Source organism: Helianthus annuus, chromosome 7 (assembly GCF_002127325.2).
Source record: "Helianthus annuus cultivar XRQ/B chromosome 7, HanXRQr2.0-SUNRISE, whole genome shotgun sequence".
NCBI lineage: Eukaryota > Viridiplantae > Streptophyta > Magnoliopsida > Asterales > Asteraceae > Helianthus > Helianthus annuus.
The window spans coordinates 143,141,706-143,169,004 of NC_035439.2; the positions used below are offsets into that span (position 1 = coordinate 143,141,706).

At 35.4% G+C, this 27,299-nt stretch overlaps 4 protein-coding genes and 2 non-coding genes across 7 annotated transcripts; all 6 read left to right on the plus strand.

Annotated features, from left to right (window-relative positions):
* Nucleotides 1-1,699: 1,699 nt before the first annotated feature.
* LOC110868960 (adenylosuccinate lyase) lies at nt 1,700-11,425 on the plus strand. 2 transcript variants are annotated; one of them, XM_022118243.2, is made up of 12 exons: nt 1,707-1,857; nt 2,648-2,719; nt 3,558-3,775; nt 4,802-4,942; nt 5,587-5,802; nt 6,436-6,618; nt 7,415-7,636; nt 8,679-8,795; nt 8,895-9,038; nt 9,129-9,230; nt 10,847-10,915; nt 11,028-11,425. In XM_022118243.2, the coding sequence occupies exons 3-12, from the start codon at nt 3,572-3,574 to the stop codon at nt 11,238-11,240; spliced, it is 1,611 nt and encodes a 536-aa protein (XP_021973935.1). In that variant the 5' UTR covers nt 1,707-1,857; nt 2,648-2,719; nt 3,558-3,571; the 3' UTR covers nt 11,241-11,425. The 2 variants fall into 2 exon arrangements, with proteins under 2 accessions (XP_021973934.1, XP_021973935.1); XM_022118242.2 differs by lacking the exon at nt 2,648-2,719 and having other exon boundaries at nt 1,700-1,857.
* Nucleotides 11,426-15,905: 4,480 nt separating this feature from the next.
* Nucleotides 15,906-16,536, plus strand: LOC110867425 (basic blue protein). Its single transcript, XM_022116456.2, has 2 exons — nt 15,906-16,138; nt 16,281-16,536. Exons 1-2 carry the CDS (start codon nt 15,970-15,972, stop codon nt 16,481-16,483), a joined length of 372 nt encoding a protein of 123 aa, XP_021972148.1. The 5' UTR covers nt 15,906-15,969; the 3' UTR covers nt 16,484-16,536.
* Nucleotides 16,537-17,414: 878 nt separating this feature from the next.
* On the plus strand, nt 17,415-17,500 carry TRNAM-CAU. The gene is given in 2 exon segments: nt 17,415-17,452; nt 17,465-17,500. It is a non-coding gene; the product is annotated as a tRNA-Met (tRNA).
* Nucleotides 17,501-19,954: 2,454 nt separating this feature from the next.
* LOC110868962 (putative receptor-like protein kinase At3g47110) lies at nt 19,955-20,585 on the plus strand. Its single transcript, XM_022118246.2, has one exon. It carries the CDS (start codon nt 19,955-19,957, stop codon nt 20,495-20,497), a length of 543 nt encoding a protein of 180 aa, XP_021973938.1. The 3' UTR covers nt 20,498-20,585.
* A 1,717-nt stretch (nt 20,586-22,302) lies between these two features.
* Nucleotides 22,303-25,203, plus strand: LOC110868961 (probable LRR receptor-like serine/threonine-protein kinase At3g47570). The gene is made up of 2 exons (XM_035975379.1): nt 22,303-23,004; nt 24,942-25,203. Exon 1 carries the CDS (start codon nt 22,392-22,394, stop codon nt 22,980-22,982), a length of 591 nt encoding a protein of 196 aa, XP_035831272.1. The 5' UTR covers nt 22,303-22,391; the 3' UTR covers nt 22,983-23,004; nt 24,942-25,203.
* A 971-nt stretch (nt 25,204-26,174) lies between these two features.
* TRNAM-CAU lies at nt 26,175-26,260 on the plus strand. Its single transcript is given in 2 exon segments — nt 26,175-26,212; nt 26,225-26,260. It is a non-coding gene; the product is annotated as a tRNA-Met (tRNA).
* The last annotated feature ends 1,039 nt before the right edge of the window (nt 26,261-27,299 follow it).

A 27,299-nucleotide genomic window follows, 5' to 3' on the forward strand; every position in this document is an offset into this window, starting at 1 on the left:
GTGGGTTGCAATGGATGACCTTTAACTTCAATAATTACAGTCACAATTATTTATTTAGAAAGCTCATTACACCTTTCGTCCTTTAAGACTGACCAGGTTAAAAATTTAAGTTAAATCCATTCACTTAAAGGTATCATGGTCATTTCATGCTTTTATTTAAATTTTTCTTAATAAATAAAACAAAAAATTACATATATAATATATCTCCCCCAATTCCTAACCCTAATCACTCATCCATCTCCTGCTTCTTTCTCCCTCTCTCCACAACAAAGAATGGAATGAAGTTCATCAATAGGCATTGAACATTCAGAGGAACACAAAGCAGCATTAGCAAAGGCTGCTGCACTCGAAGTTTCAGAAGTTTATTCGCCCAGCGAATATGGAACCTTTCGGAATGTTCCAGAAGACACTCCTCCGATTGGGTCATCAAGAAGGAGAGAAAACTGGGATGAGTTAGCGGGTCAGCTTTTTGAGACTTTTTGAGACTGATGAATCGGGTCAAATGGTGTTGAAGACCAATTGGTATTGAAAAGTAAACAAAAACACTTTTTTAGAAGAATATATACAATTGAAAGGAAGAAGGATAAACTGGTTGTCGTACCTGGTGATTCTCGACGGCATCAAGTTTATTGAAAAACCCTAAATACTCGAAGAGGGGTTTTTAAGTTCAGCATCAGAAACGACCGATTTATGGTGTGTGGTGTTGTACTCTACAATTTGACTTGATTGAGAAACCCTAAACTCGCAATTCTTGTTTTCTCTAAAGAAATCGCTCATTAATCAAACAACAGAGTTTGGTTAGGTGGTCGACGGTGTTGGTGATGACGGTGAGATGATGATAGTGGTTCGGATAGGTGGTCGATGATGTTGGTGACGATGGTGAGATGATGATGGTGGTTTGGGTTTATAATCAAACAACAGAACTGGTATGTAGAGAGAGAGAGTGTGTGTACATGGGAGAAAGAGAGAGAGAGAGTACAAGGGAGATGAGGATAGTGGGTTAGGTTTATAAATTTTATATAGGTTTTTAAATTTCGATTTTTTTTTGTATTAAATGACTATTTTGCCCTCATATGGGTTGCACATGACCTCACTTAACTGAAAGTTTTAACTTAGGGTCAAAGGACCTAAGGTGTAACAGATTTTACAAATAAAGGACTGTGACTGTGATTATCAAAGTTAAAGGTCATCCATTGCAACCCGCTACAAACATAAAGGACGAAAAGTATAATTTACCCAAAGTAATAACATAGAGAAAAATGACGCGTTTTTTTTTTAAAGTTAACGTTTTTAGATTAATTTACTACGCATATAAAATACTGGCCGAATTACATCAATATCGCAGGTAAGCGAGCAACAAGCTGCGCCGCTACCCCTTTCTGAATAGCAAACCCTAGCCTATTAAAGACAAACCCCTGCCCCCTGTTGATGAGCAACTGCCGTGGACAACCTTTTGGACCCTAGTCAACAAGCGAAGGGGACAAATGCATCTTGGTTATCAGCACATGCTTTAGCGTGTTTATCCACCTTTTTAGATTCCGCTTTTCTTATCACTTGTCCTGCTACAAACCCGCTTTCTCTTAAACCAGCTAAGGGAGACACATTTAAATAATTAACGCAAAACCATTCAAATGACCAAAACACGTGAACCAAAACCGAACTTTAACACTATACTTTAAACTATACCCTAATTTGAAATTATATGATTCTTCCACCGGAAAATAAAAAAGAAAACCAGAAGAGGGCAGTGGAAATATTCGTTAAACTTTATAAACGATAGCGTAACGCCGCCACCTCAACGTTCCCCTCCGCCGTTTGACGTCTCCGGCACCGTTCCTCCGTCTCTCTAACGCCGTCGTAAGTTCTCATCTCCGCTATCTATCAAACTTTTCAATCAGTCACTCATTCTATGTCTTTATGCATTCACTTTCAGTGAATTCGAGCTTTTAAACTCACTTTTGCGAGTTCATTAAACTTTTATTCGATTATAACTTCGAAAGTCTTTCTTTTTAAGTTCAAATTTGTGATTTATTTGTTTTATTCACTTGTCTGTAGCCTGTAATTGCATTCCTGTTTAATAATCAGTTATTCTGTTCAATTTTGCTGATTTTTAAGTCATATAGTTCTTCATTTCTGATAATATCTAGGGCATGCACCGATTTTTTTAACTCATAAATGATGGGTTTTTTTTTTTTTTTTTTTTTTTTTAATTTAATGAAAATTGATGACTGAAAGACAGTTATCTTTGAGTGATATGAATATGAATATATTTGTATCATGTTTGCAATTATTTGGACTAATGTTCGGGTTTTTGGTTGGGAAAAAGTGACCTGATAACCGACCCATTTAAAGTTCGGGCTGGTTGGGTTCGGGTTTTTGCTAGGAAAAAGTGACCCGATAACCGGTTGTTCGGTTTTAGGGTTTAGATGTAAAATGAAAAAAATGTTATTTTTTTTTTACAAAATTTCATCAAAATTCATATTACTACTAAAAAAATACCATCGGAATTCAAACATCATTCGACAATATAATATGATAATGTTCAAAAGGCCCAAGTCTTGATGTTCCAAATCCAAATACCACAGATTTCGAACCGAAACTCATCTATAAAAAAACAATAAATGTTTTTGTGTTTTCGGTTTTTCAGGTCGGGTTGTTCAGGTTTTGGCTGGGAAAGAGTGACCCGATAAGTGGCCGGTATAAGGTTCAAGTTTTTTAGGTATTCTCTAATTCGGATCCAGGCCGGGTTTCGGGTACAATGGACAACCCTACCATTAGCCACATCACCCACCTTTGTTTATTTCCTTTTGAGTAAATTACAAAAATCGTCCTTTATGTATGTCACTTATTGCAAACTGTGTCCTTTGTCTTCAATAATTACAGAAAACGTACTCAATGTTTGCAAACCCTTGCAAGTTATGTCCTTTAGCCCTAACTCAGTTAATTTTCGTGGTTAAATCTGACCAAATGGACCCCACATGAGGGTATTTTTGTGATTAAATCTGACCAAATGGACCCCACATGAGAGTAAAATGGCCAAAATACCCTCATGTGGGGTCCATTTGGTCAGATTTAACCACAAAAATTAACTGAGTTAGGGCTAAACTCTAAAGGACATAACTTGCAAGGGTTTGCAAACATCGAGTATGTTTTCTGTAATTATTGAAGACAAAGGACACAGTTTGCAATAAGTGACATAAATAAAGGACGATTTTTGTAATTTACTCTTTGCTTTTTCCTTGTTTAATTTGTTTTGGTTAAACGGTTAAACCATTACATGCTTTAGAGGGTTTAGTTAGTGAGAGCCCTCATTGCCTACGTGGCAATGACGTGACAGTCACTTTTACACTTTCTAGTTAAAACACTATACATAGTCTTATATATCTTTAAGGTACCACATAGCAAACTTGTACTGCATATTCCGATTGATTGTTCATATTTGCAAGTAACTGCATATCCACTTTAGAATAGAAAAATGTTGAGGATTATTGCTGCTTATTTTTACTTAATTCCCCGCTTATGTACCATCATTCTTACTGGACATCATTCTCTTGAAGATTTTTGTGCAATTATGGAAATCGGATCTTGTATTAAAGCTCCAAACGGAAGCGGTCCAACGTCATACGTAACTCGTGCAAGTTGCCTCAATGGACAATTTGTTCCAACCCAAAACCGCATTTCAAAGGCGTCATCTTATGTGACACTTCCTAACAAACTTTGCACATGCAAAGCAACTTTGAAGGAAACCAATAATAGCGTTGAAGCTGTCGAGAAGGTAATGGCTTGTTCTATTAGTTTATAATTTATATATTAGAGTTAAAGGCCATTTTAGTCCCTGTGGTTTGGGCCATTTTGCCAGTTTAGTCCAAAGGTTTCATTTTTAACCTGTGGGTCCAAAAAGGTTTCACAGTTGCCATTTTAGTCCACTGGGTCAACTTCATCCATTTTTTCTGTTAACGAGAAGGCCAATTCGGTCATTTTATATGGCTGAATTGCCCTTTAGTTAACAGAATTACATACAAAATGACCGAATTGGCCTTCTCGTTAACAGAAAAAATGGATGAAGTTATCCAAGTGGACTAAAATGGCAACTGTGAAACCTTTTTGGACCCACAGGTTAAAAATGAAACATTTGGACTAAACTGGCAAAATGGCCCAAACCACAGGGACTAAAATGGCATTTAACTCTATATATTATTATGTTTATTGTCATTTTTCTTTATTGTACTATTAGTTATTTACTTTTGCTGAACTTTTTAAATGTATCTATGTCGTCACTTTTGAAGCGTTCTCATGAACCATTTAAGACTCTTCTTATAGATTATAATATCTAAAGAGTAAAATGTCACTTTCGTCCCTGAGGTTTGGCCAGTTTTGCGACTTCCGTCCAAAGGTTTGTTTTTCCGCATTTAGATCCAACAGGTTTAAAATCTTGCCAAGTTTCATCCGGCTCGTTAACTCCATCCAATTTTCTCCGTTAAGTCAGGGTAATTTCCGTTATTTTTTGTTAAGTTAAATGGCAATTCGGTCATTTTCACTTTATGTACAAGTATTCAAAAAACTGAATTGTTCTTTAAGTTAACAAAAAAGACGAAAATACCCCCGACTTAACAGAGAAAAATGGATGGAGTTAACGACCTGGATGAAAACTTGCAAGACTTCTTCTGGATCCAGATGCGGAAAAACAAACCTTTGGACGAAAATCGCAAAACTAGCCAAACCTCAGGGACGAAAATGACATTTTACTCATATGTAAATTATTAGTTTAAATCTTCATGTACATATGTTGTTATGATTTCAGGTAAAAGTGCAGCCTTCTGAGACGGAGCTCTCAAGTTTAACCGCCATAAGTCCATTGGACGGGCGTTACTGGAATAAGGTCAAGGACCTATCTCGTTATTTGAGTGAATACGGTCTGATCTACTATCGGACTCTCGTTGAGGTATTTTTCTCACAAATCACCATCCTCTTGTTTGTCATGTAGATTTAGTTACTGTTTTCGTAATTTTTGATGTGTATACGTAGGGGTGTGAATTTCTGACACGAAACTAACACGACATTCGTGGGTTTGGGTTTAGTCTAAACGAGCCGGTTCGTGTCAACCCGGTTGGATTGGCGGGTTGACTCATTTAACTCTTTATTATTTTTTTACAATATGTTTTATGTTATGCCATACTTAACTTAAAAAGAGATATTGACATAAAATTTTATAATTAAATTGTAATTATATTATATACATTTGTTTTTTTAAGTAAAATCTCATATTTAATATATAATATATTATATTGCCAAAAAAAATTAAAAGATAAAAAAAATTCAGGTTGAACGGGTCGTGTTCGGGTCATATGTATGAATGTATGATACGATTTTCGGGTTCGGGATTGTCTAAAATTTTCAGGTTCCGGTCGGGTTGAACCCGCCAACCCACGAACACGACCCGTTTAGCACCCCTAGACTGTATCCTATATTACAAGTTTATCGTGGGAGGTAAGTCGACAAATGGAAGTGCATCATACGTAGTGGACATGCAAGTTCAATACAGATTTGACGTTTAATAAATTCGTTTATGCGGTTTTGTTACTTTAGATCAAGTGGCTGCTAAAGCTCTCGCAAATTCCCGAAGTAGTTGAAGTTCCAAAGTTTAGCAATGAAGCTGAAGCAAAATTGCAAGGATTGATTGACGGATTTAACGAAGCTGATGCGATTCAAGTGAAGAATATCGAGAAAATAACTAATCATGATGTGAAAGCAGTGGAGTATTTTCTTAAAACAAAATGTCAAGAAGATCCGGAGATAGCTAAGGTGTGTTATTCATGTTCTGTTTTAGAATGCGTAGATTTTGATATAATCTTATTAACGGTTCGGTTTCCGGTTTTGTTTTTTTGGTTCCGGTTTTAGCAGCGGTTCGGTTCGGTTTTTCCGTTTTTGGAACAAAATTACGTGAGATTCAAAAAAAAAGAAAAAAAGAAAGTATAATCCAAGATTTAAGAATCTTTCTTAGATGTTTACATTTATTTAACCTTTTTAATTAATATTGTTCACATAAATATAACCTTCTAATCTATTTTTATGTTTCTTCAACGTTTTTATTAAGAGATTTTCTTTTATTATGCTTTGAAAATCATTTAATTTTTATGTTAAAGTTTTGTTATTTCTTGGAGGCAATAGATATTTCAAAGATAAATAAATATGATTATGTTTTTATTATAAATAGTTAACATTCAAGAACAAAATTCATAATTCACAAATCAATATATAACAAACATTAAAAAAATGATCTTTTAGGTTCTTCGGTTTGGTTTCTTTTTCGGTTTTTTGTGCGGTTTTGTTTTTTTCGGTCCGGTAACTTCGGTTCTTTTTTTTTTCGGGTTTCGGTTTGGTGTTTTGTGCATGTACACTATCATGTTGATTTTTTTATTCGGGAAATTATTGCAGGTGCTCGAGTTTTTTCATTTCGGCTGTACATCTGAAGACATAAACAATCTTGCTCATGGACTAATGCTTAAAGAAGCAGTTAATTACGTTATTCTTCCGATCATGGATGATTTAATTAATGCTATATATTCTATGGCCGAAGCTAATGCTCACGTTTCTATGCTCTCTCGGACACATGGACAGGTAAATCTTCTTATTTTAACTATGAACTAGTCTTAAGCCCCCCACGTTGCGGGGCAGGGAGCGTAAAACCATGCTACCACCATTGCGGGGAAGGGGCGTAAACCGTAATAACCGAACGACGACCAAAACCAAGAAAAAACGTAAAACAAAAATGCGAATTTCTAGCATCAAGTGACTCACGTGACGTAAAACATAGATGAAGTCGATTTTATACTGACACGTATTAGAAAGTCGAGGGAGTCAAAGTGATATTGTATAAAGTTTTTTGAAAATGGGGGAGGGGGGCAAAGGTGACAACTTTGAAAGTTGAGGGGACAGGAAAAAAACCTTTTACTAAAAGGCAAAAGGGAAAAAGGAAAAAAACTCGAGGGACCAAATGTGACAACCAAACAAAGTTTAGTGGTCAATACCAAAAGTCACAAACTTTATTGTTCTTAACAATGTGTGAACCAAAAAGTTGTGTGAAAGTAAGTTTTCTGTAGTACAAAGGAGTAAAAAAAAAACCTCTATTGAATTTCAGGGCTATATGATAACTATTAACTTTATCAATGTTTAGGGGTAGAAAAGTAAATTACTAAAGAAAAAAGGAAAAAATAGAATGATTAAAGTATAGGAGCACAAATGAAAAGTTTACACTAAAAGACAAAACAGACTAAAAAACAAAATAGTTACTATTCATCGTTATGTATTAAATTAATATATATACATATAATAATAATTATAACTATAATCTTTTTAATCGTATGGCATTAATAATTTAAACGAGTAACTAATTTTCTAAGTCTGTTATATGTAGCCAGCCTCACCTACAACCTTGGGAAAAGAAATGATAATATTTGCCGAGAGGTTAAGCAGAGAAAGGCGAGATATTTCACAAGTAGAGATATTTGGGAAATTTGCCGGCGCAGTTGGTAACTATAACGCGCACGTTGCGGCATATCCTGATGTAATTTGGCCACATGTCGCAGAACAGTTCGTAAACTCTCTCGGATTAAGCTTTAATCCACACGTAACCCAGGCATGTTTTCTTTTATTCAATTTTATATTTGGATTGTCATATTAAAACTAGGGGCACAAACGAGCCGAGCCAAGCCGAGCCGGAGCTCGACCAGGCTTGAGCTCGATTAAATTATTAGAGCTCGAGCTCGCCTGGCTCGTTGATAGTTTCTCAAGCTTGAGCTCATCTGGGGATCGACTAGTTTATTATCTATTAAAAATAATAAGTTAAATGTCATTTTAGTCCCTGTGGTTTGGGTCATTTTGCCAGTTTAGTCCAAAGGTTTGAAACGCTGCCATTTTAGTCCAAATAGTTTCAAACGTTGCCATTTTAGTCCATTGGGTTAACTCCATCCCTTTATTTTGTTAACTAGAAGGGCATTTTGGTCATTTATTATGTAACTCTGTTAATTAGAAGGGCAATTCGACCATATAAAATGATCGAATTAACCTTCTAGCTTACAGAAAAAATGGACAGAGTTAACCTTGTGGTCTAAAATGGCAACGCTTGAAACTATTTGGACTAAAATGGCAATGTTTCAAACCTTTGGACTAAACTGGCAAAATGGCCCAAACCACAGGGACTATAATGGCATTTAACTCAAAATAATATTAATAATAGACTCGTGTAGGCTCGCGAGCTCGATAAGTGAAGCTCGGGCTGGGCTCCTTTACTAAACAAGCTTATTATTAGGTTCGGGCTCGGCCCGTAAACAAGTTTAAATAAGCTCGGCTCGGCTCGGCTTGTTTACTATACAACTTTAAATAAGGGGCAAATGTTATTAAATACTATTAAAAACTAATATTACACCAAGGCTCGATAAGGCTCAACGAGCCTGGCGAACTTAACATGCCAGTCGGGCTCGATAAATAAACGAGCTTTATTTTAGGCTCAAGCTTGGCTCGTGCTGGAACTGGATAAGGTAAGGCTCGACTCGTTTCGAGCTTTTCTCGAGCCGATTTCGAGCAGCTGTGAACCGCTCGGCTCTTGTTTGCACCCCTAATTAAAACATCTATATTTGATGCATCAGCTGACATGATCGGGAACCATATTTGTGATGCAGATTGAGTCTCATGACTACATGGCTAAGCTTTTTCATTCATTCATCCGGTTTAATAACATCTTACTCGATTTCGATAGAGACATATGGGGCTATATCTCTGTCGGCTACTTCAAGCAGGTGCACGTTTAACGAGATTTTTTAACGAGATTTCTAAGAAGTAAGCAATCGTTAATAACTATTTGATTCCGACGTTGTAAAAGCTTGTGTGTTGTGTAGGTAACGAAGGCCGGTGAAATTGGATCATCAACAATGCCTCACAAAGTCAACCCCATTGACTTTGAAAACAGTGAAGGCAATCTCGGGATAGGTAATGCGGTTTTCGACCATTTAAGCATGAAGTTGCCTATTTCACGTTGGCAGGTATGTCGTTAGATTATAAATGTATGAATCTAACGGTTATGATTTTACAATGCAATTATTTACTCGGTGTAATTACTGTTACGACTGTAGCGTGACTTGACTGATTCTACGGTTTTGAGAAATATTGGTGTCGGCTTGGGATATTCACTTCTGGCTTACAAGAGTGCACTTGTAGGAATTGGGAAGCTTCAGGTACATACACACACACGCACACATATATATATACACACGCACACATACACACATACATATATTGTTTATAATACCAATCTTGGGTGCCTTATGAATAGTAGTTTTTTTTTTTTTTAATTTGAGTTAATTACTATTTTCGTCCCTGTGGTTTGTCAAAAATCACTATTTCAGTCCATTAGTTTAAAAATTGCGATTTCAGTCCCTGTGGTTTCACTTTCGTAACCATTTCAATCCACCTCGTAACCATTTCAGTCCATGTACTAACAGAATAAATGGATTGAAATGGTTACGAAAGTGAAACCATAGGGACTAAAATTGTTACGATAGGGAAACCACAGGGACTGAAATCGTAATTTTTAAACTAATGGACTGAAATAGTGATTTTTGACAAACAACAGGGACGAAAACAGTAATTAACTCTTTAAATTTTTTTAGTGACTAATTTTCTTTTACATTCCTGATCTTTGATAACTTTAACATTTGGCCCCAACTTTAATAAAAGAGTAAAGTATATGGATAGTCCCTGAGGTTTTCCAAAATTTTGGATTTGGTCCCTCGCTTTCTAAAAGTACATGGATGGTCCCTGTGGTTAGCACTTTGTAACGCATTTCATCCCCAGCCCACAAACCTAAAGGTTTTAGGAGGTCAAGTTAGGGACTAAATGCGTTACAAAGTGCAAACCACGAGGACCATCCATGTACTTTTTGCCAAAAGCTGGGGACTAAATGCGTTACAAAGTGCAAACCACAGGACCATCCGTGTACTTTTGGAAAGCTAGGGACCAAATCCAATTTTTTTGGAAAACCACGGGGACTATTTGTGTACTTTAATCTTAATAAAAAAAATTCTTTTTTTTTTCATTTTCCTGTAACCGATTTACATTATAAACCCTGCCCTGAAGTTTAATGAAGTTATCATTTTGAGTTTTTAACGAATTTTCTGTTACGTGACGTTTTTTATGGGTTTCGTTTTTTTATATCAATGCTCCGTTTGAGTTATTTCTATCTACGTTCGACATGAATTTTCGTAATGTTGTTTATAAACCGCTTGGCGCTCATCTCTAAATACACATTGCAACATGTTTTTTTTTGTGAATTTTCATAACGTTGTTTTTAAACCAACCGGTTATTTTAAATCGTTCGGTTTTTTAAACCTCATGCGCTCATCTCTAGATGCACCATTGCGACGTGTTTTTTTTTATTACGTTTAAACCGACTCACTCTAATGCACAAACTTTGTGTTTATCTTTATATACATTTTGGTGTAAATTCTGTTCGAATAACTTTTCTGCGACTTTCGAATATACTGTCACGGCGTGGTTTTTTATTGTTACTTTTGCAGTTAGCTTATTTTTATCCAGGTTTCGAACCCGCCGCGGAGCCCGGGTGGTAACCCACTACGACTAGACCTGGCAAACGGGTTGGGTCGGGTCGGGTCATGGGTCGAAACGGGTTCGGGTCGAAACGGGTTCGGGTCAAAACGGGTCAATTAAAAAAAGGTTGTTTTGGTTCAGGGCGAAACGGGTTCGGGTCAAAACGGGTTTCGGGTCGGGTCGGGTTCAATATTTGTGGGCATTTTTAAATTTTTGCATACACCATTTTTAATTTGTTTGGTAGGTCAATGAAGTTGCATTAAACAAAGACCTGGACAACGCATGGGAGGTTCTTGCCGAACCGATTCAGACAGTATGCATCTTCATTTAAACATTTTTCGTTTTTATAAATGTTTTGCACTAATGATGAAACAGAATAAACCGCATAGATGGCAGAGATGTAATTTTGGATTTTGTGTATGAAGGTGATGAGAAGATACGGCGTTGAGGAGCCTTACGAGAAATTGAAGGAACTTACTAGGGGAAAAGCGGTTAACAAAGAGAGTATTACCGAATTCATTAACCGGTTAGAAATACCAGTCGAAGCTAAAACCGAGCTTCTAAAGTTAACCCCCCACAACTATGTTGGTGTTGCAGCGCAGTTGGTGAAGGATGCGTGTATCAAACGTCATGAGTAGGCTTACACTTGCCGATTATATATCTTTTTCGCTTTGTGGATCTGGAAGTTTTGAAAAAATAAACCTTTTTACATGCATGAGCTGAGGCTATGGTAATGGATGCTGGTAAACTGCAATAATTCTGAAGAAAAGTAGTTGTTTATGTTGGTTGCAAATTATCAAGCTTATAGTGTTTAGTTTCACTATATTTTGGGATTTTTTACAAATTTTGAGAAAAAAAAAATAGAAACTAATTTTGCAATAAAAAGCGCGATATCAATTAGTTGACGCAAACTAACAATGACCGAACCAAAACTTATGATCAAAGGGTTGTCATAAAGTTATCCTGTACGCTAAGAGCATCCGCAATAGGATGTATTTTTGATGTTTTTTAGGTTGTCCGTTGGCACCGAGGTCCACATTGGCTTGGCTGGGCGCTAAATAGTTTGTTGGGGCGTCATTCACGGGCGCCAAGGGCACAAGTGCGATTCCATTAACGGGCGTTAGGCATTGTCCGACCAATCACATGGTTTTTCATTTTTCTTATTAGTATTCTAATTATTGTTTTAGTTATTTCACTACACCTGGTTATTTAGTGTTTTAGTTATTGCTCAAATTCCTACGTGACGGTGATGTGTAAGAGATAGAGGAATTTCTTCCTTGTTACACCCCAAAACCTCCACCATGGAGATAGTCTCCATATGATTTACCCCAATCCCATTTTATTATACTCACTTTTAAAGATATGATCCATGAGTTTAAAACTGAAATGCAAGCAAGTAAAGTTTGTGTCTTTGGGGATACCCATCAAACTTTATTATAATTTTTTTTTTCTAAATTGTATTTGTAGGTTCTTATTATGATCTTATAATACCTATTCCTTGTTTAATGCATAAACAAGTATGGAATTCAAGTTTATACACAACCAAAGCAAGAACACGATCAATAATACAAGTATATCACTTCAAAAGTTTATTGTATTGATTTCAGCTGAGTAACAATACATGAATACACAACATACGCTCCAACTCTGTGAAAGTATGCTCTCTAAGCAAAACAGATGACACTGCTGGTATTTATACTGCATACCAGCAGGTCTTACGTTGATACTACAATAAACAAATCGACAGTCATCATATGGATCGATAGTGTCACCATCGATGACAATTACCAATCGACAGTCAATGTAAATTAACCACAGTATCGATAGACATGTACTATCGTTTCACTCATCACATCGACAGTTACTGTCAATGGATGTTCACCATGTTTATCACAGAATGTTGTTCAAGTGATGATAGGAGGATATCATCACTTGATATAATGTTAAGCTTAAACAAAAGCAAGTGTTTAGGAAAAAAATACAAGTTTTGTCCTTTATCTTAATACCACTTATCAGGCGGTGTCATTTTTAACGAATTTTGACATGTTTTGTCCTTTACAAAGAATTTTGTTGCATGTTTTGTCTTTTAGTCTTAACTCAGTTAGATTTTCTTGTTAAATTTTGTCACCCAAGGGTATTTTAGTCTTTTTACCTATTTATTTAATATTATTTAGAAGAATAAAACAAAATATTTTAGGGTTGGCTCTTGAAATAAATTGGTAAAATGACTAAAATACCCTTGGGTGACAAGATTTAACAAGAAAATCTAACTGGGTTAAGCCTAAAGGACAAAACGTGCAACAAAATTCCTTGTAAAGGGCAAAAGTTGTCAAAATTCGCTAAAAAGGACACCGACTGATAAGTGGTGTTAAGATAAAGGACAAAACTTGTAATTTTTCCCAAGCGTTTATAGATCGAATCACATATAAAACAAAAACGAATACAAGGTACAGACATATATGTAATCTTTTGAATTTATAATCTTATAAAAAAGGGAAATTCGCCTGTAATAATCCCTAGTAGAAGTCATTGGCCTTTGGCAGTCCTACTTTTGAATATTCCGCATGCCAGTCCAACCTTTCACATATTTTCCCTCCATCGATCCCCGTTAAAAAAAACTTAACGGAGTTAAGTTTTTTTCCGAATTACAAACAAATATTTTAGGGCTTTTTATCAGAATGACGATACGAGTCGATTGATGTAAAACTTACCTCGAAACGGTGCTCCAAACGACTTGATTTTTGTTAATTGGAAGTTTAAACACCCGAATTGAAGCACCGTTTCGAGGTAAGTTTTACATCAATCGACTCGTATCGTTATTCTGATCAAAAGCTCTAACAAGACTGTTTGTAATTCGGGAATTAAGTTTTTTTTAACGCAAAACTGGTGGAGGGAAAATAAGTGAAAGGTTGGACTGACGGGGGGAATATTCAAAAGTGAAATTGTCAATGGTCAATTACATCTACTATGGATTATTACATGTCAGTTTCCCTATAAACGTTATCAAAATCTAAATCTTTTTAAAATTGAAATATAATATTCCCACTTTTAATTCTTTTAGAAAAAAGTTAGAGTTAATTACATAGTTAGTCCCTGTGGTTTACACAAAATAACAATCGAAGGTACTAATAGTTTAAAATCACAACCTGGGATACTAACTTTCTATTTTTTAACATGTGAGGGTATTAACGTTAATTCCCTGTTAAGTATTAGTACCTTAGATTGTTAGTTTGTGTAAACCACATTGACTAACTATGTAATTAACTATGTAATTAATACCTTCACATGTTAGAAAGTGGAAAGTTAGTACCACATGATGTGATGTTAAACTATTAGTACCTTAGATTGTTACTTTGTGTAAACCATAGACTAATTATGTAATTAACTCAAAAAGTTATTACATTTTAAAAAATGTATGCTTTCCACTTTGATTTCTTTTAGAAAAAAGGTTATTACGTCTTTCCACTTTGATTTCTTTTAGAAAAAAAGGTTATTACGTATTTTAAAAAAGTAGGCTTTTTCTACCGATTTTCAAATATATTCTTTAAATATTTTGATATTACTAATAGTCAAGACAAAGTTGGTGGAAACCCCACCGGCTTTGCCTCCTCCTTCCCCATACTTTCACGATTTTACAATTTTAGCTCCTTGACTTTGGTACATTCAAAGTTTCGTAAAATGCTAAATTCAGTCCCTAAACTACTATTCCATTTTACAAATAGTTTGCTTTTGATGCCTAACTTTGTGGTAGTTTCATTTTCAGCCCCTTTGTCATAGTTTTCTTTTTACCCCAAAACTGTATCAAATTTTATCTTTACCCTTTCTTAGCCCTTAAGTTTAGAAAATGCAATTTTTAACCATTTAACTTTTTATGAAATTTGGTAAATGGCACTTTGACCCCCTCGAGAGTTTTTTTTCTTGACGATATAAATTCGAGTTAGTCGGGTCGCGTATAATACGTTATGATTGTACGATATAAATTTGATTTACGTTATGTTTTGATCCAATCGCAATGCAACTATAGGATACATTGAGTTCAATCGAATACGTTAAAACGTGCGTTTTCATATAGTTAACACATCACATAATATAAAAGTTTTTCCCCCTCTGGGTATGATTGAATGCTGAACCAAGAAAAGTAGAAAACCATTTGACCATATCCAACTTTTATATGGTATGAGAGCCTACATGCCTAATAAAAGGCCTAGACAAAAGGCAACACAATCAATTATCTATATAAAATATCGACCAAATAAAAACCAAAAATCATTTCTTTCTATACATAACATTTGGACTAATCTGTTTGATATTTGCGAAGTACCCGCGCCGCAACACATGCTGGTCTTATTACTAGTTATCCCAAAAATGAAGTTTAGCTGCCAAAGTCATGCATATCTTGTTGATATAATTTTAAAACCTAAATTATTAGGTCAGTTTCTTGCAAAAAAATCGTAAACTTATTTATATTAAATTAGTTCATCATTCTTCAAAAATCATTAGTTAATTACGTATAGAATTAATAAATTATAACTTTTCTTTGGGGGGTTTTGACACGATACATTGATATGAAATCAAAAGGTTTATTCTAATGGACTTAACGAGAATCAGTAGTTCATCTTTATACATAGACTTTAAAAAATATGATTTCCTGATATCTAAAATTCAGGTTTGTAAAAATTTGGGTAGAATCTGAGAACAGGTGTAAAAAAAAACGTTTAAAAAAATGAAATTTTTATAGGGGTAAAATTTGACAACTTTTAAAATAGAGGTGGGTAAAAATTAACTTTTTAAAATATGTAATTTTTTTTTTTTGAAAGGCAAATTTGGATCACTGACAGACCACTGGAGTATCATCGTGCCACCAGCAGAACCACCCGATCATATCCATCTCCACTAGGCAATAATGCCTATACACCAATTCAGGAGGAAACTCAATAAATCTGGGAAAAACCCCCTTTGTGGGAATCGAACCCATGACCTAATGGTCATAAGCCTTATCCCACCACCAAGATACCACTAGGCTATAATGCCATGGGTTTTTCAAAATATGTAATTAATGTTGAAATTAAATTTTAGGGTGTATGAATCCACAATCCCCTCAATATATGATAAAGATATAAATTGTTATGATACATATAGTATGAACACAATCCCCTCAATATATGATAAAGATATAAATTGTTATGATACATATAGTATGAACACAATCCCCTCAATATGATAAAGATATAAATTGTTATGATACATATATAGTATAAATTTTCCAAACCAATAAATGTGTGACTTTATTTTGTTGCTATAAATTGGATACACATCCACACAAACATCCCACAAACGAAAAGACATAATCTCTAGTTTGAGTGAACCATGGCTAAGGGAAGAGGCAGTGCAATGATGGCAATGGTGGTTCTTTGTCTAGTAGTAGTATGCGAGGTAGCCCAGGCAGCTACTTATGTTGTCGGCGATGACAATGGCTGGACGTTTAACGTCGATGGCTGGGAAAAGGGCAAGAATTTCAATGCAGGCGACGTCCTTGGTATCCTCTCAACATCTTATTTATCACCACTTTAGATACATAATAATATGTGTTGATGATATTAACAACTTTTTTTTTATTAAGTTAATAATATAATAGTTTGTATTTAATTACTTGAATTGTTATTATATGATTGTAACAGTGTTTAAGTACGCAAAAGGATCACATAATGTGGTGGCTGTGGACGAGGGAGGCTATTATGGATGCGACGTATCCCCAAGCGAGGCAAAGGTGTACACAAGTGGAAATGACCAAATTACCCTTGTGAAGGGTAATAACAGCTTCATTTGTAGTTTCTCTGATCACTGTAATAGTGGCATGAGGCTTTTAATCTCTGCATCTTAAACAACAAGATAATAGTATTTGACTTTGAGTTATGGAATAATGTGTTTCTTGCCTATTTATTGTGTGTCTTGTTATAAATGTATTATTATTATTATTATTATCAATTGTTTACTCTAAGACCGTACACAATGCAATGCTTATGAAGCCTATGTGGTAGTCACATACAAGAAGGTCAAAGGCCACATGTTTGGTAGGTTTTAAGGTGGTTTTTAGACCATCCACAACTACAAACCTTCGTTTCAGCGTCATGTCAGATTCCAAACTTTTTAAAAAGCATCCATTTTTTTACATTAACAAACATCCTCGAACCACCGCTAAAAAATATAAAACTGTGTGTGTGTATACATATGTTTGTCAAATGGAAGGCCCACCCCATTGTCCGAACCTTTGTCTGGATTTCCGGACCTCACTTCCGAGCGACACCTACAAACTTGTGTAGGGAGGGTTATACAATCAAAACACTATGAATATCCAGGCTGAATCAAAGGTAAGCGAACCAAAAATAAAAGGCTGAATCACTATAATGTATAGATATTTATATTCACAAATTTAATTAGAAAACCAAAACTGATAAATACACTTAGCCTTATTAAAGTAAAACGAGTTTGCACTCTCGCATCTCCTAACTCGTTTAATATATAATAAGATTAAACTTGGTCGACAAGTTAATGCAATACCACCAAAATCCATTGATAACACTAAAATTACTAACACTTTCTCTCTCAACGTAAATTATTCAGTAATTTCTTTCGAGTCTTTTCTCATACCAGATACTAACTACATAAAATGAATCCACATAGTATGGAAATATCAAAAAATCTTTGGGAAAAACTTTGTTGTTCAAATCTGAAATTAGGAAACACATAGTGACATAGCTGATTACATACAACATTATGGTTAATTGCAATAATTGTTTATGTTTAAACATCAAGGGGTGGTGGCGCAGTTGGCTAGCGCGTAGGTCTCATAGCAATCTGAGTTATCCTGAGGTCGAGAGTTCGAGCCTCTCTCACCCCATAATATTTTTTATTTTATTTTTCTTTCCACCAAGTTTTTCATAGTTGCATAATGATGATAAATAATCAAGCTCCTGAAGTTAAGCGTTTTTAGTAGATTAGGGTTTTCTATTCAAAAAGGGATGGCGGCGCAGTTTGATGCTCGTCTACCTGCTATCCTTATGTAATTTGCCCTGATGATTGGAATGAAATTGCTTTTTTGAAAAAAAAAATCAAGAATTGGTCTTCGATTTGTGGATCTGGAAGTTTTATACTAAACTGTCATGTTTACCATTGATTAGGCTAGAATGAAAACAATCATTTTTTCTTGGGAAAAAGAGAAAGAACAAAGAAAAATAATCTGTTAATAACTGCGATATCGACTTCTAATGTGTAGGGAAAGAAAGAAAATGGTTAAATTCCAAGAGGTAAAATACCCCAATGGCTGATAACTCAATAAGTGTATACATGTAGAGTTGTGTATAAATATGATTCTCAAGCAGTCAGTTTTACATATCAAGATATTTTTATGATGTTTTGTTAAGTTTAAGTTCGTGAACTCACTAGCATTAGGCTTGTGCAATACTATGAGATGTATCTCGGGAGATCATTAAAGGGAAATCCTCGAAGAAGATGAAGAAAAGGAGACAGAGAGGCGGAATATGTTAAAGATTGTTTTATTCTAAGTCTTTTTTACCCGTTGCAAGTGTCACCACTAGAAAACTGGGTTTTAGCAACCGCACTTTCGGTTACAAAATAGTCGCATTTGCCTTGTTGCGACTGTTTTGCGACCGAAACCACGATGGGAAAAACACCCGTTGCAATTGCCCTATTGCTACCAAGTTGCGACCGCATCAATGTTTTTGCGACTAGATTTTGGGACCATAAAAACAGTCGCAAATGTTGCAACCGCTTCTAGTTTTGGTTTTGTTTGGTCTTGTTGCGACCGAATAGATTCGGGTTTGTCTTTAATTTTGAGACTATTTTGATTTAGGTCGCAAACTGGTCGCTAATTTGCGACTGCCTTATGTGGGTCGCAAATTTTGGTCGCAAGTTATGTCGCAATTGGTCACGTTAACCCTATGGGGGTGGTTGGGTGGTTTGTGACAAAATACATGGCTTTCAATTTAGCAATAGGTTAATTTTTTTTTGAACGGCAAATTTGGATCACTGACGGACCATTGGAGTATCATCGTGTCATCAGCGGAACCACCCGATCATATCCATATCCACTAAATGCCTATACACCAATTCAGGAGGAAACCCAATAAATGTGGGAAAAAACCCCCTTTGTGGGAATCAAACCCAGAACCTATTGCTCCCAAAGTCGTATCCCACCCCAGAATGTCACTAAGCTATAAAGCCATGGACAACAATAGGTTAATTAATCTCTTGACATAACTATAGAGGTATAACACGCGAGGGAGAAAAACTGACTAGTTGAGTAGTTACATGTGTAGGCAAAAGATCAAATACAAATAATCTTAACATACTAAATATACAAATTGAAGGAAAACCCAAAAAGACAAGGTGGCATTTTTGTAATTACCACCAACTATCAAAGTTACAACCAAAAATACCTAAAAAAACACAATTTTTTTTTTAACATTTTTTATTAAAAAATCGCTACATTTCGTTAGCAAAAAAAAAAAAAAAATTTTTTTTTGGCTGCTACTAAAAGTAGCGATTTTTTAATAAAAAATGTTAAAAAAATAAAATAAAATAATTTGTGTGTTTTTTTTATTTTTTTAGATTTTTTTAGGTTTTTTGGGGGGTTTAGTTTTTAGCATTTTAGCTTGGGGGGGGGGGGGGTAGGTTTTTTTAGGTTTTTGGGGGTGGGGGTGGGGGGGGGGGGGGGTTAGGTTTTTTTTAGGTTTTTGGGGGTGGGGGTGGGGGGGGTAGGTTTTTTTTAGGTTTTTGGGGGGTGGGGGGTTTAGGTTTTTTTGGGGGTGGGGGGAGTGGTTAGGTTTTTTTAGGTATATTTGTAGAGTAACTTTGATAGTTATTGATAATTACAAAAATGCCACCTTGTCTTTTTGAGTTTTCCTTCAATTTGTATGTTTAGTATGTTAAGATTATTTGTACAAGAACTTTACCCTACATGTGTAATAGTGAAAAGATGCAATATAGTATAGTTTATGTATGGCACTACAAAACAAGTGCTTGCTTTTTTAAAGTTATTGGCATTAAAACATAAAAAATAATGGTGCCAGCCGCTATCAAGCATGACACCACTGTTAGAGATAATTATAAAGATGCCATAATGAATGGCATTCTATGTGTTGTGACTTGTGAACGTACAAAATACTCATGGAAACAAGACCATGACTTGAAGAGATGTAGTCAAATTAAAGATCATTGCAATGGGTCCATCCTTCAGTTCAATCCCCATCAGGACAATGGTATATAAGAAACCTCAAGAATCTCAAATCCCATAAATAAATGTATCAAAAAACAAGAAGCATAGAAGTTACTCATGGCATTCCTTTCTTTGTTCTTCCATGTAATACTATTGCTGGTATGCCCTACAACGCTTGCCGAAAATCAAACCGATCACCTTGCACTCCTGGCCATCAAGTCGAGCATCACTGATGACCCACAACATGTTCTTGACTCATGGAACACCTCCCTTCATTTCTGCCAATGGCAAGGTGTTACATGTGGTCGTCGGCATCCTAGACTCACCAAACTAGACCTTGGATCTCGAGGCCTCGTTGGTTCTTTGTCTCCACAGATTGGGAACTTGAGTTTTCTCAGAGTATTAAGACTAGAGAACAACATCTTCAAAGGTGTAATCCCACCTCAAGTCGGCAATCTATTCAGGTTGCGTAAGCTAATTCTCATCAACAATTCTTTTGAAGGTGAAGTTCCAGCAAGTCTTTCAAACTGCACTAGACTTAACGTTCTTGGGTTGGCTCGCAATAAACTATCTGGCAAGCTCCCACAACAGCTTAGTTCCCTGGTCAACCTCATGATCATAACCATCCATAATAACGGTTTCATGGGAGTAGGGCTGTAAACGAACCGAACGAACACGAACAAGCCCTTGTTCATGTTCGTTCGTTAAGGAAATAAATGTGTTCACGAACGGTTCATGAACACTTACCGAACGAGATTTTATGTTCGTGTTCGTTCATTAAGGAAATAAGCGTGTTCGCGAACGGTTCACGAACACAAACGAACATAAATAAATTTGGCGAACGCGGCGAAGGATAAAAAAAGATGGCCCAGATAGTAGCACTCGAACTTGAATCCCTTATTGTGGAACGGAGGTCGATCGTATTCGCCGATTTAAATAATGAAAAATGAAAGGGAAATGATGCATAAACAAGGTGAAAGTGAGTTTCCTAGTTTCATTGTTAGGGTAATAAATAAAAGTTTAATAATATAAAAATTATAAATAAAATATAAGAAAGTACAAAGATTTTCAATTAAAACACAAATATACGAACATATACGAACGCAAATCAACGAATGTTCACGAACACCTTACCGAACGTTCACGAACACAATCGAACAAACGAGACCTCTGTTCATGTTCGTTCATTTAACTAATCGAACGAATTTTTTTGTTCATGTTCGTTCATTTGTTAAACGAACGGATATAAACGAACTTCCCGCCGAACGGTTCACGAACTGTTCGCTGAACGTTCGGTTCGTTTACAGCCCTACATGGGAGGAATACCATCTTTCTTGGCAAATCTCACTTCTCTTGAATCTATATCGGCCGCCTACAATCATCTTGGTGGAAGCATTCCACATGCTTTAGGTCAGCTACACAATTTGAAACAAATTGGATTTGATAATTGTGCTCTCTACGGTATGATTCCTTCATCCTTGTACAACATAACATCTTTAACAGTTCTTAGTCTCACCGGAAATAAAATCGGTGGATATCTACCAAAAGATATAGGCTTGCAGCTACCAAATCTTGTGACTTTCCAGATAGCGGGTAACAAATTTAAAGGAACCATTCCATCCTCATTTTCTAACTGTTCAAACATGGAAGAGCTCAACTTGGGGGAAAATGCTTTCACTTGGCAAATGCAAGAGTTTGACATATTTGGATCTTTCTAAAAACAATCTTACCGGCGCAATACCAGTAGAGCTTTTCCGACTATCAGCCCTGTCAAGCGGTCTAGATCTCTCTCAAAACCATTTGGATGGACCAATTCCCCAAGAGATAGGAAAACTTGAAAGCTTAACGGAACTCGATCTGTCACGGAATGATCTCGTGGGAGCAATCCCAGATGCCATTGGAAGCTACACAAGCCTTGAGTACCTATATCTTGATGCCAATTCCTTTCAAGGTCCAATACCTTCCACTATGAGTGCTTTAAGAGGTATCAGTATCCTATATCTTTCTATTAACAACTTCTCTGAGCAAATTCCAAGATTCTTGGAGCAACTAAACTTGTCTTCATTGAATTTGTCATTCAACAACTTTTATGGGGAGGTACCTATGAAAGGTATTTTCAAGAATGCTAGTGCATTTGAACTTGATGGTTATTGGAGGAGCCCTATCCCACATCGAAAGAATAAGACATTCCGGTTGTATTAATAAGATCTTGGGTTACTCCCTCTATCACCAATTGGTTTTAGAGTGGAACCCCATAGACTTCGATGTGGGATAGGGCTCCTCCAATCTAAAACCAATTGGTGATAGAGGGAGTAACCCAAATTCTTATTAATACAACCGGAAGGTCTTATTCTTTCGATCCAATAGTTATGTGGAGGCATACCTGAACTTGGGCTACCTAAGTGTGTTATGTCCGCAAGATCAAAAAATGCTTCACATAAGTCACGTGTTATTCGTCATCCTGCTTTGCTCGTTTCTTGTTGTAGCAATGGTAATCTCTTACTTATTTTGTTCAAAAAGAAGAAAGCGAGCATAGCCAACAGGAGCTCCGCTCATGCAACCGTTTTTAATGATTTCTTATGGAAGCATACTCAAAGCCACCAACGGATTATCCCAGCAAAACATAATTGGGACGGGCACATTCAGTGTTGTTTACAAGGGTATCCTTGAACCAGATGGTGCAATGGTTGCCGTCAAGGTTCTTAAGCTTGGAACCCAAGGAGCCTCGAGGAGTTTCATGGCGGAGTGTGAAGCTTTGAGAAACATAAGGCATCGTAATCTTGTAAAAATCATTACTTCCTGCTCATCTATTGATTTTCAAGGAAATGATTTCAAAGCTCTCATTTACGAGTACATGCCAAATGGGAGTCTTGAAAGGTGGCTACATCCAAGTTTAGAACAAGAGATCGAGATCGAAGAAGCTCCACAGAGATTAAGCCTTCGCCAAAGAGTGACAATCGCAATAGATGTGGCTCATGCCATTCACTACCTTCACCAAGACTCTGAAGTACCAATAATTCATTGCGATTTGAAGCCGAGCAACATTTTACTTGACAATGACATGGTTGCTCACATTAGTGATTTCGGGTTGGCTAAGCTTCTTCCATTGAAACCAGCCGAAAGCAGCTCGATTGGAATAAGATGAACTATTGGGTATGCAGCCCCAGGTAACCATTTACTACAACTTGCTAGAAATTAACTAGTGAATATATATATATATATATATATAGGGGGCTGCTAGAATGAAAACCACCTCGAGTTGTAAGAACCGCGAGAACTACACCCCACGGGTGGGCGTTCACCGTGATTTTTTTTACAACTAGATGTGTGTATTATAAACACAGCCGTAAAAAAAAAATTTAAACGCCGCGGCCGAGGGGGTAGTTTTTTACACCACAAGTTTGGTGTTTTTAATTTTTTTTCTTTTTTCTTTTTTTTTTCACCAAACTTGTGGTGTAAAAAACTACCCCCTCGGCCGCGGCGTTTAAAATTTTTTTTTACGGCTGTGTTTATAATACACACATCTAGTTGTAAAAAAAATCATGGTGAACGCCCACCCGTGGGGTGTAGTTCTCGCGGTTCTTACAACTCGGGGTGGTTTTCATTCTAGCGGCTCCCTATATATATATATATATATATATATATATATATATATATATATATATATATATATATATATATATAGGATTAGGATCATGAGTGAACAACTTCTTGAGAGTGAACTGAGTGAACTAATCTTGGCCCTTGATCATTTTTTAGATTAAAAGGGTAAGATTGACATTAGTCAAGTACTTTTAATTAAAATCCCTTAATTTTCTCCTCTCTTAACTCTCTCTCTCTCTCTCTCTCCCCCTCTCTCATTTTTAATTATTTCTCTATTATTTTAATTATAAGAGATTGAATGGCTAATGTTTTTTTAAATAAACTGTTATGTTCCTTTTAAAATTAAATATTAAACCTAATTAAATTATGATTTTTAACATATGTGTATACAGGTTAGTATATACAAGACTTATACACTTGTGTATTATTACATCTTGTTTTCACGGGTTAGTATAAACCAGATTTATACACTTGTGTATTATTCAAGTACATATGTGTATACGGGTCGGTATATACCAGACGTATACACATGTGTATTATTCAAGTACATAGTGTATACATGTCGATATATATTTATACACTTGTGTATTACTACATATTGTTTCCACTATACATCTTTTCATCAAACATTGATCTAATACATATACATATAGAATGTAATTAAATATTTTTAATTGTGTTATAGCTGGAACAATATTTGATAATGTTTGTATTTTTTTTAATTATGAAATATTAAGTTAGGTAATATGTCACAGAGAAAAAAATATAGAGAAGTAATTAAATATTCTTTTAATTGGAAAGAGAAATCAGGAGAGAGAAAAAATTAATTAATTAAATGAAGATAGAAATATACAATTATACCCTTGTGTCTATTAAAATAGTTGTAAGTTACAAAAGATAATTACAATTTTGCCACTAAAGAAAAAATCTAGATCTACAAAATCAATGGTCAGGATAAGTTCATTTTGTTCACAAATAAATCATTGTTCACTCATGAACCCTACCCTATATATATATATATATATATATATATATATATATATATCATAGCAGTATAGCTATTTGTTGGGTCTGTGGAGGGTGTGATGACTACTTATTTATTATAGTGAAGTGAACCCGTATTTGATTTTTGAGTTAATTACATAGTTAGTCCTTATGGTTTATACAAAATAACAATCTAAGGTACTAATAGTTTAAAATCACATCCTCGGGTACTAACTTTCCATTTTTTAACATGTGAGGGTATTAACGTTAATTCCATGTTAACTATTAGTACCTTAGATTGTTAGTTTGTGTAAACCACAGGGACTAACTATGTAATTAACTATGTAATTAATACCCTCACATGTTCAAAAATGGAAAGTTACTAAGTTAGTACCACATGATGTGATTTTAAACTATTAGTACCTTAGATTGTTACTTTGCGTAAACCACATGACTAACTATGTAATTAACTCTTTGATTTTTCAAAACTTGCTGACTACATATAATGAATTTGCAGAGTATGGTCTTGGAAGTGAGATGACAAAAGAAGGGGACATATACAGTTTTGGGATCTTGTTGTTAGAGATGATGACAGGAAAGAGACCCACAGACCAGATGTTTCAAGAAGAATTGAATCTTCATGGCTATGTTAAGATGGCGATGCCTGATCATTTCATGGCAGTCATTGAACCGGCACTATTGCATGCGCTAGAGGAAGAGATGGACGCTGCAAATACCAACCGTGGTTACAGTGAAGACGAAGACGAAAAGTGGAAGAGATTGTGGGATGGCATGATTTCATTAGGAAGAATTGGGTTAGCATGCTCTGTGGAATCTCCCAAAGAGATAGATAATTGATACAAGCAAAATCATACATGAGTTGCATAGCATCAATGGCATTTTAAACAAAGTTTTACCTTGATGGTCTTAAATTTGCATTCAAAACTGAGTTTTAACTTGTTGCCCGACTACCTGCCATTGCTTTGTAATTGCCCTTTTTCGTATGGAATGTTATCGAAGACTTGATTTCCTTTGAAAAAAAAAAACTGAGTTTTACCTTGTTACAAAGGGTGTTTTTTTTATAACAATAAGAACTTTGGAGTTGTTTGTATTTTTGAAGTTAATTAAGGCTGGCAAATCGTGTCTTAACAGGTTTAACAGGTTTCTGAAGGCGCACACAACATAAGTTTCAAACATGATTACGACTCGTTTAACTACTTTCTACCTATGTTTATAAAACAGTTTTATGTTTTATGTACAAAGATGAATAAATGATAGATCCTAACATTGTAATTTTCATTATTTTAAAAATTAAAAAAAGTCAAAGGGTGTATTTTTCAGTCAAATAGGTCTAATCGTGTCTTAACAGGTACCCAATTGTCAGCCCTAAAGTTAATAAAGGACATAGTTAGTGAAAGTATTTATTTTTGTGGTCATACTTGACAATCTACTCCACATAAATATATTTTCTTACCCCATATTTGTGTTTGAAAAAAATATTAAGAAATGTAACTTAAAATATCAAATTTATTAGTGTGTGGTCTCTCAACGTAAATTATTCAGTGTATTCAAGTTTTTCTCAAACCGAATACCAACTACATTAGATGAATCCACAAAGTATAGAAATTTCAGTTTTTCAAAAAATCTTTGGGAAAAATCTTCTTGTTAAAAGAATAAAAATGGTGAGCACACAACTGATTACATACGACAATTGGGTGAATTATAATAATTGTTGAGATTTAAACAACAAGGGGTGGTGGCGCAGTTGGCTAGCGCGTAGGTCTCATAGCAATCTGAGTTATCCTGAGGTCGAGAGTTCGAGCCTCTCTCACCCCATAATATTTTTTATTTCATTTTTCTTTGTAAGTGGTAATTTATAAGTTTCAGGTGCATAAAGAATAAATTATTATTATCAAACACAATATTTTATTGAACTACTTGTATGGTAGAACCATTCTATATCCCTAATAAGTTTCTACTATATTGACAATCAAAATAGGTTATGAAAATAATTAAAGTCAGATGCAAACTGATTCTGAACAGATTAAGGATTCAAGTCTGATGGGTCGGGTATAATCCAAGAGGTGATACTCTACTCGTTGGATTTGCGGGTATGCACGTTCATGGTCTTATGTGATTAAAATTTACGCGTTTGGATGTCATTACTAGGAACATGATCTTCAACTTGTTGGATATTTTAGTGTAATCAAGATAACTTGGTGATCAAAGTGAATTCACATCAAGCAAGTTAGGAGGCGCGAGAGTGCACGTTTGTTTGAGTTGCTATAATTTGAAGTGTTCGGGCTAGCCCCTTATCAATGTGGGAATTCACTCACCAAATCGCATGCTAGTTCTCGTTCTCAACTGTGAGTTGTATCCAATTGGATTTTTCGGGAAAACCACGGAAATAATTCGATCTAAAAGTGATTACACGCCTCTCAGATCATCTGTTGCAACTTACAAAACTATTTTCCCTCAACAAAACTCGCATCAAAAATCGATTCTTAATATCAAATATTCAACTGTATTTTTTTTTGGTAATTATAAGTTTTTAACAACTTTAATATATATATTCGGCTTTGATGCAAATCCATGATCGGCAACTTGGCTAATATCGTCAAATGCCATACTCATTTCAGCCTTGTAAAATCTTAAAACTAATCCCATATCTAAGTATCCATCTATATATATTGTCCTAAACTAGTAGAAACACCCTCGCGTTGCGACGGGTCAAATAAAACATAATCTAATTAAACATTTGCAAAAGTATTAACTGCTATTTTCGTCCCTGTGGTTTGTTTATTTTTGTCATTTCAGGCCAATTTTCAAAAATACACCAGTTTCCTCCTTGACATACTGAAAGTTGGGCGGTATA

What these genes read in the sequence shown, in the direction of transcription:
- LOC110868961 (XM_035975379.1), top strand. Translation starts at nt 22,392, where the DNA reads ATGCAACCGTTTTTAATGATTTCTTATGGAAGCATACTCAAAGCCACC.
- LOC110868960 (XM_022118242.2), top strand. Translation starts at nt 3,572, where the DNA reads ATGGAAATCGGATCTTGTATTAAAGCTCCAAACGGAAGCGGTCCAACG. An exon ending in AAGATCCGGAGATAGCTAAG is followed by an intron (nt 5,803 to 6,435) that starts GTGTGTTATTCA and finishes AAATTATTGCAG; the next exon opens with GTGCTCGAGTTTTTTCATTT. An exon ending in TTAATCCACACGTAACCCAG is followed by an intron (nt 7,637 to 8,678) that starts GCATGTTTTCTT and finishes TTTGTGATGCAG; the next exon opens with ATTGAGTCTCATGACTACAT.
- LOC110867425 (XM_022116456.2), top strand. Translation starts at nt 15,970, where the DNA reads ATGGCTAAGGGAAGAGGCAGTGCAATGATGGCAATGGTGGTTCTTTGT. An exon ending in CAATGCAGGCGACGTCCTTG is followed by an intron (nt 16,139 to 16,280) that starts GTATCCTCTCAA and finishes TGATTGTAACAG; the next exon opens with TGTTTAAGTACGCAAAAGGA.
- LOC110868962 (XM_022118246.2), top strand. Translation starts at nt 19,955, where the DNA reads ATGGCATTCCTTTCTTTGTTCTTCCATGTAATACTATTGCTGGTATGC.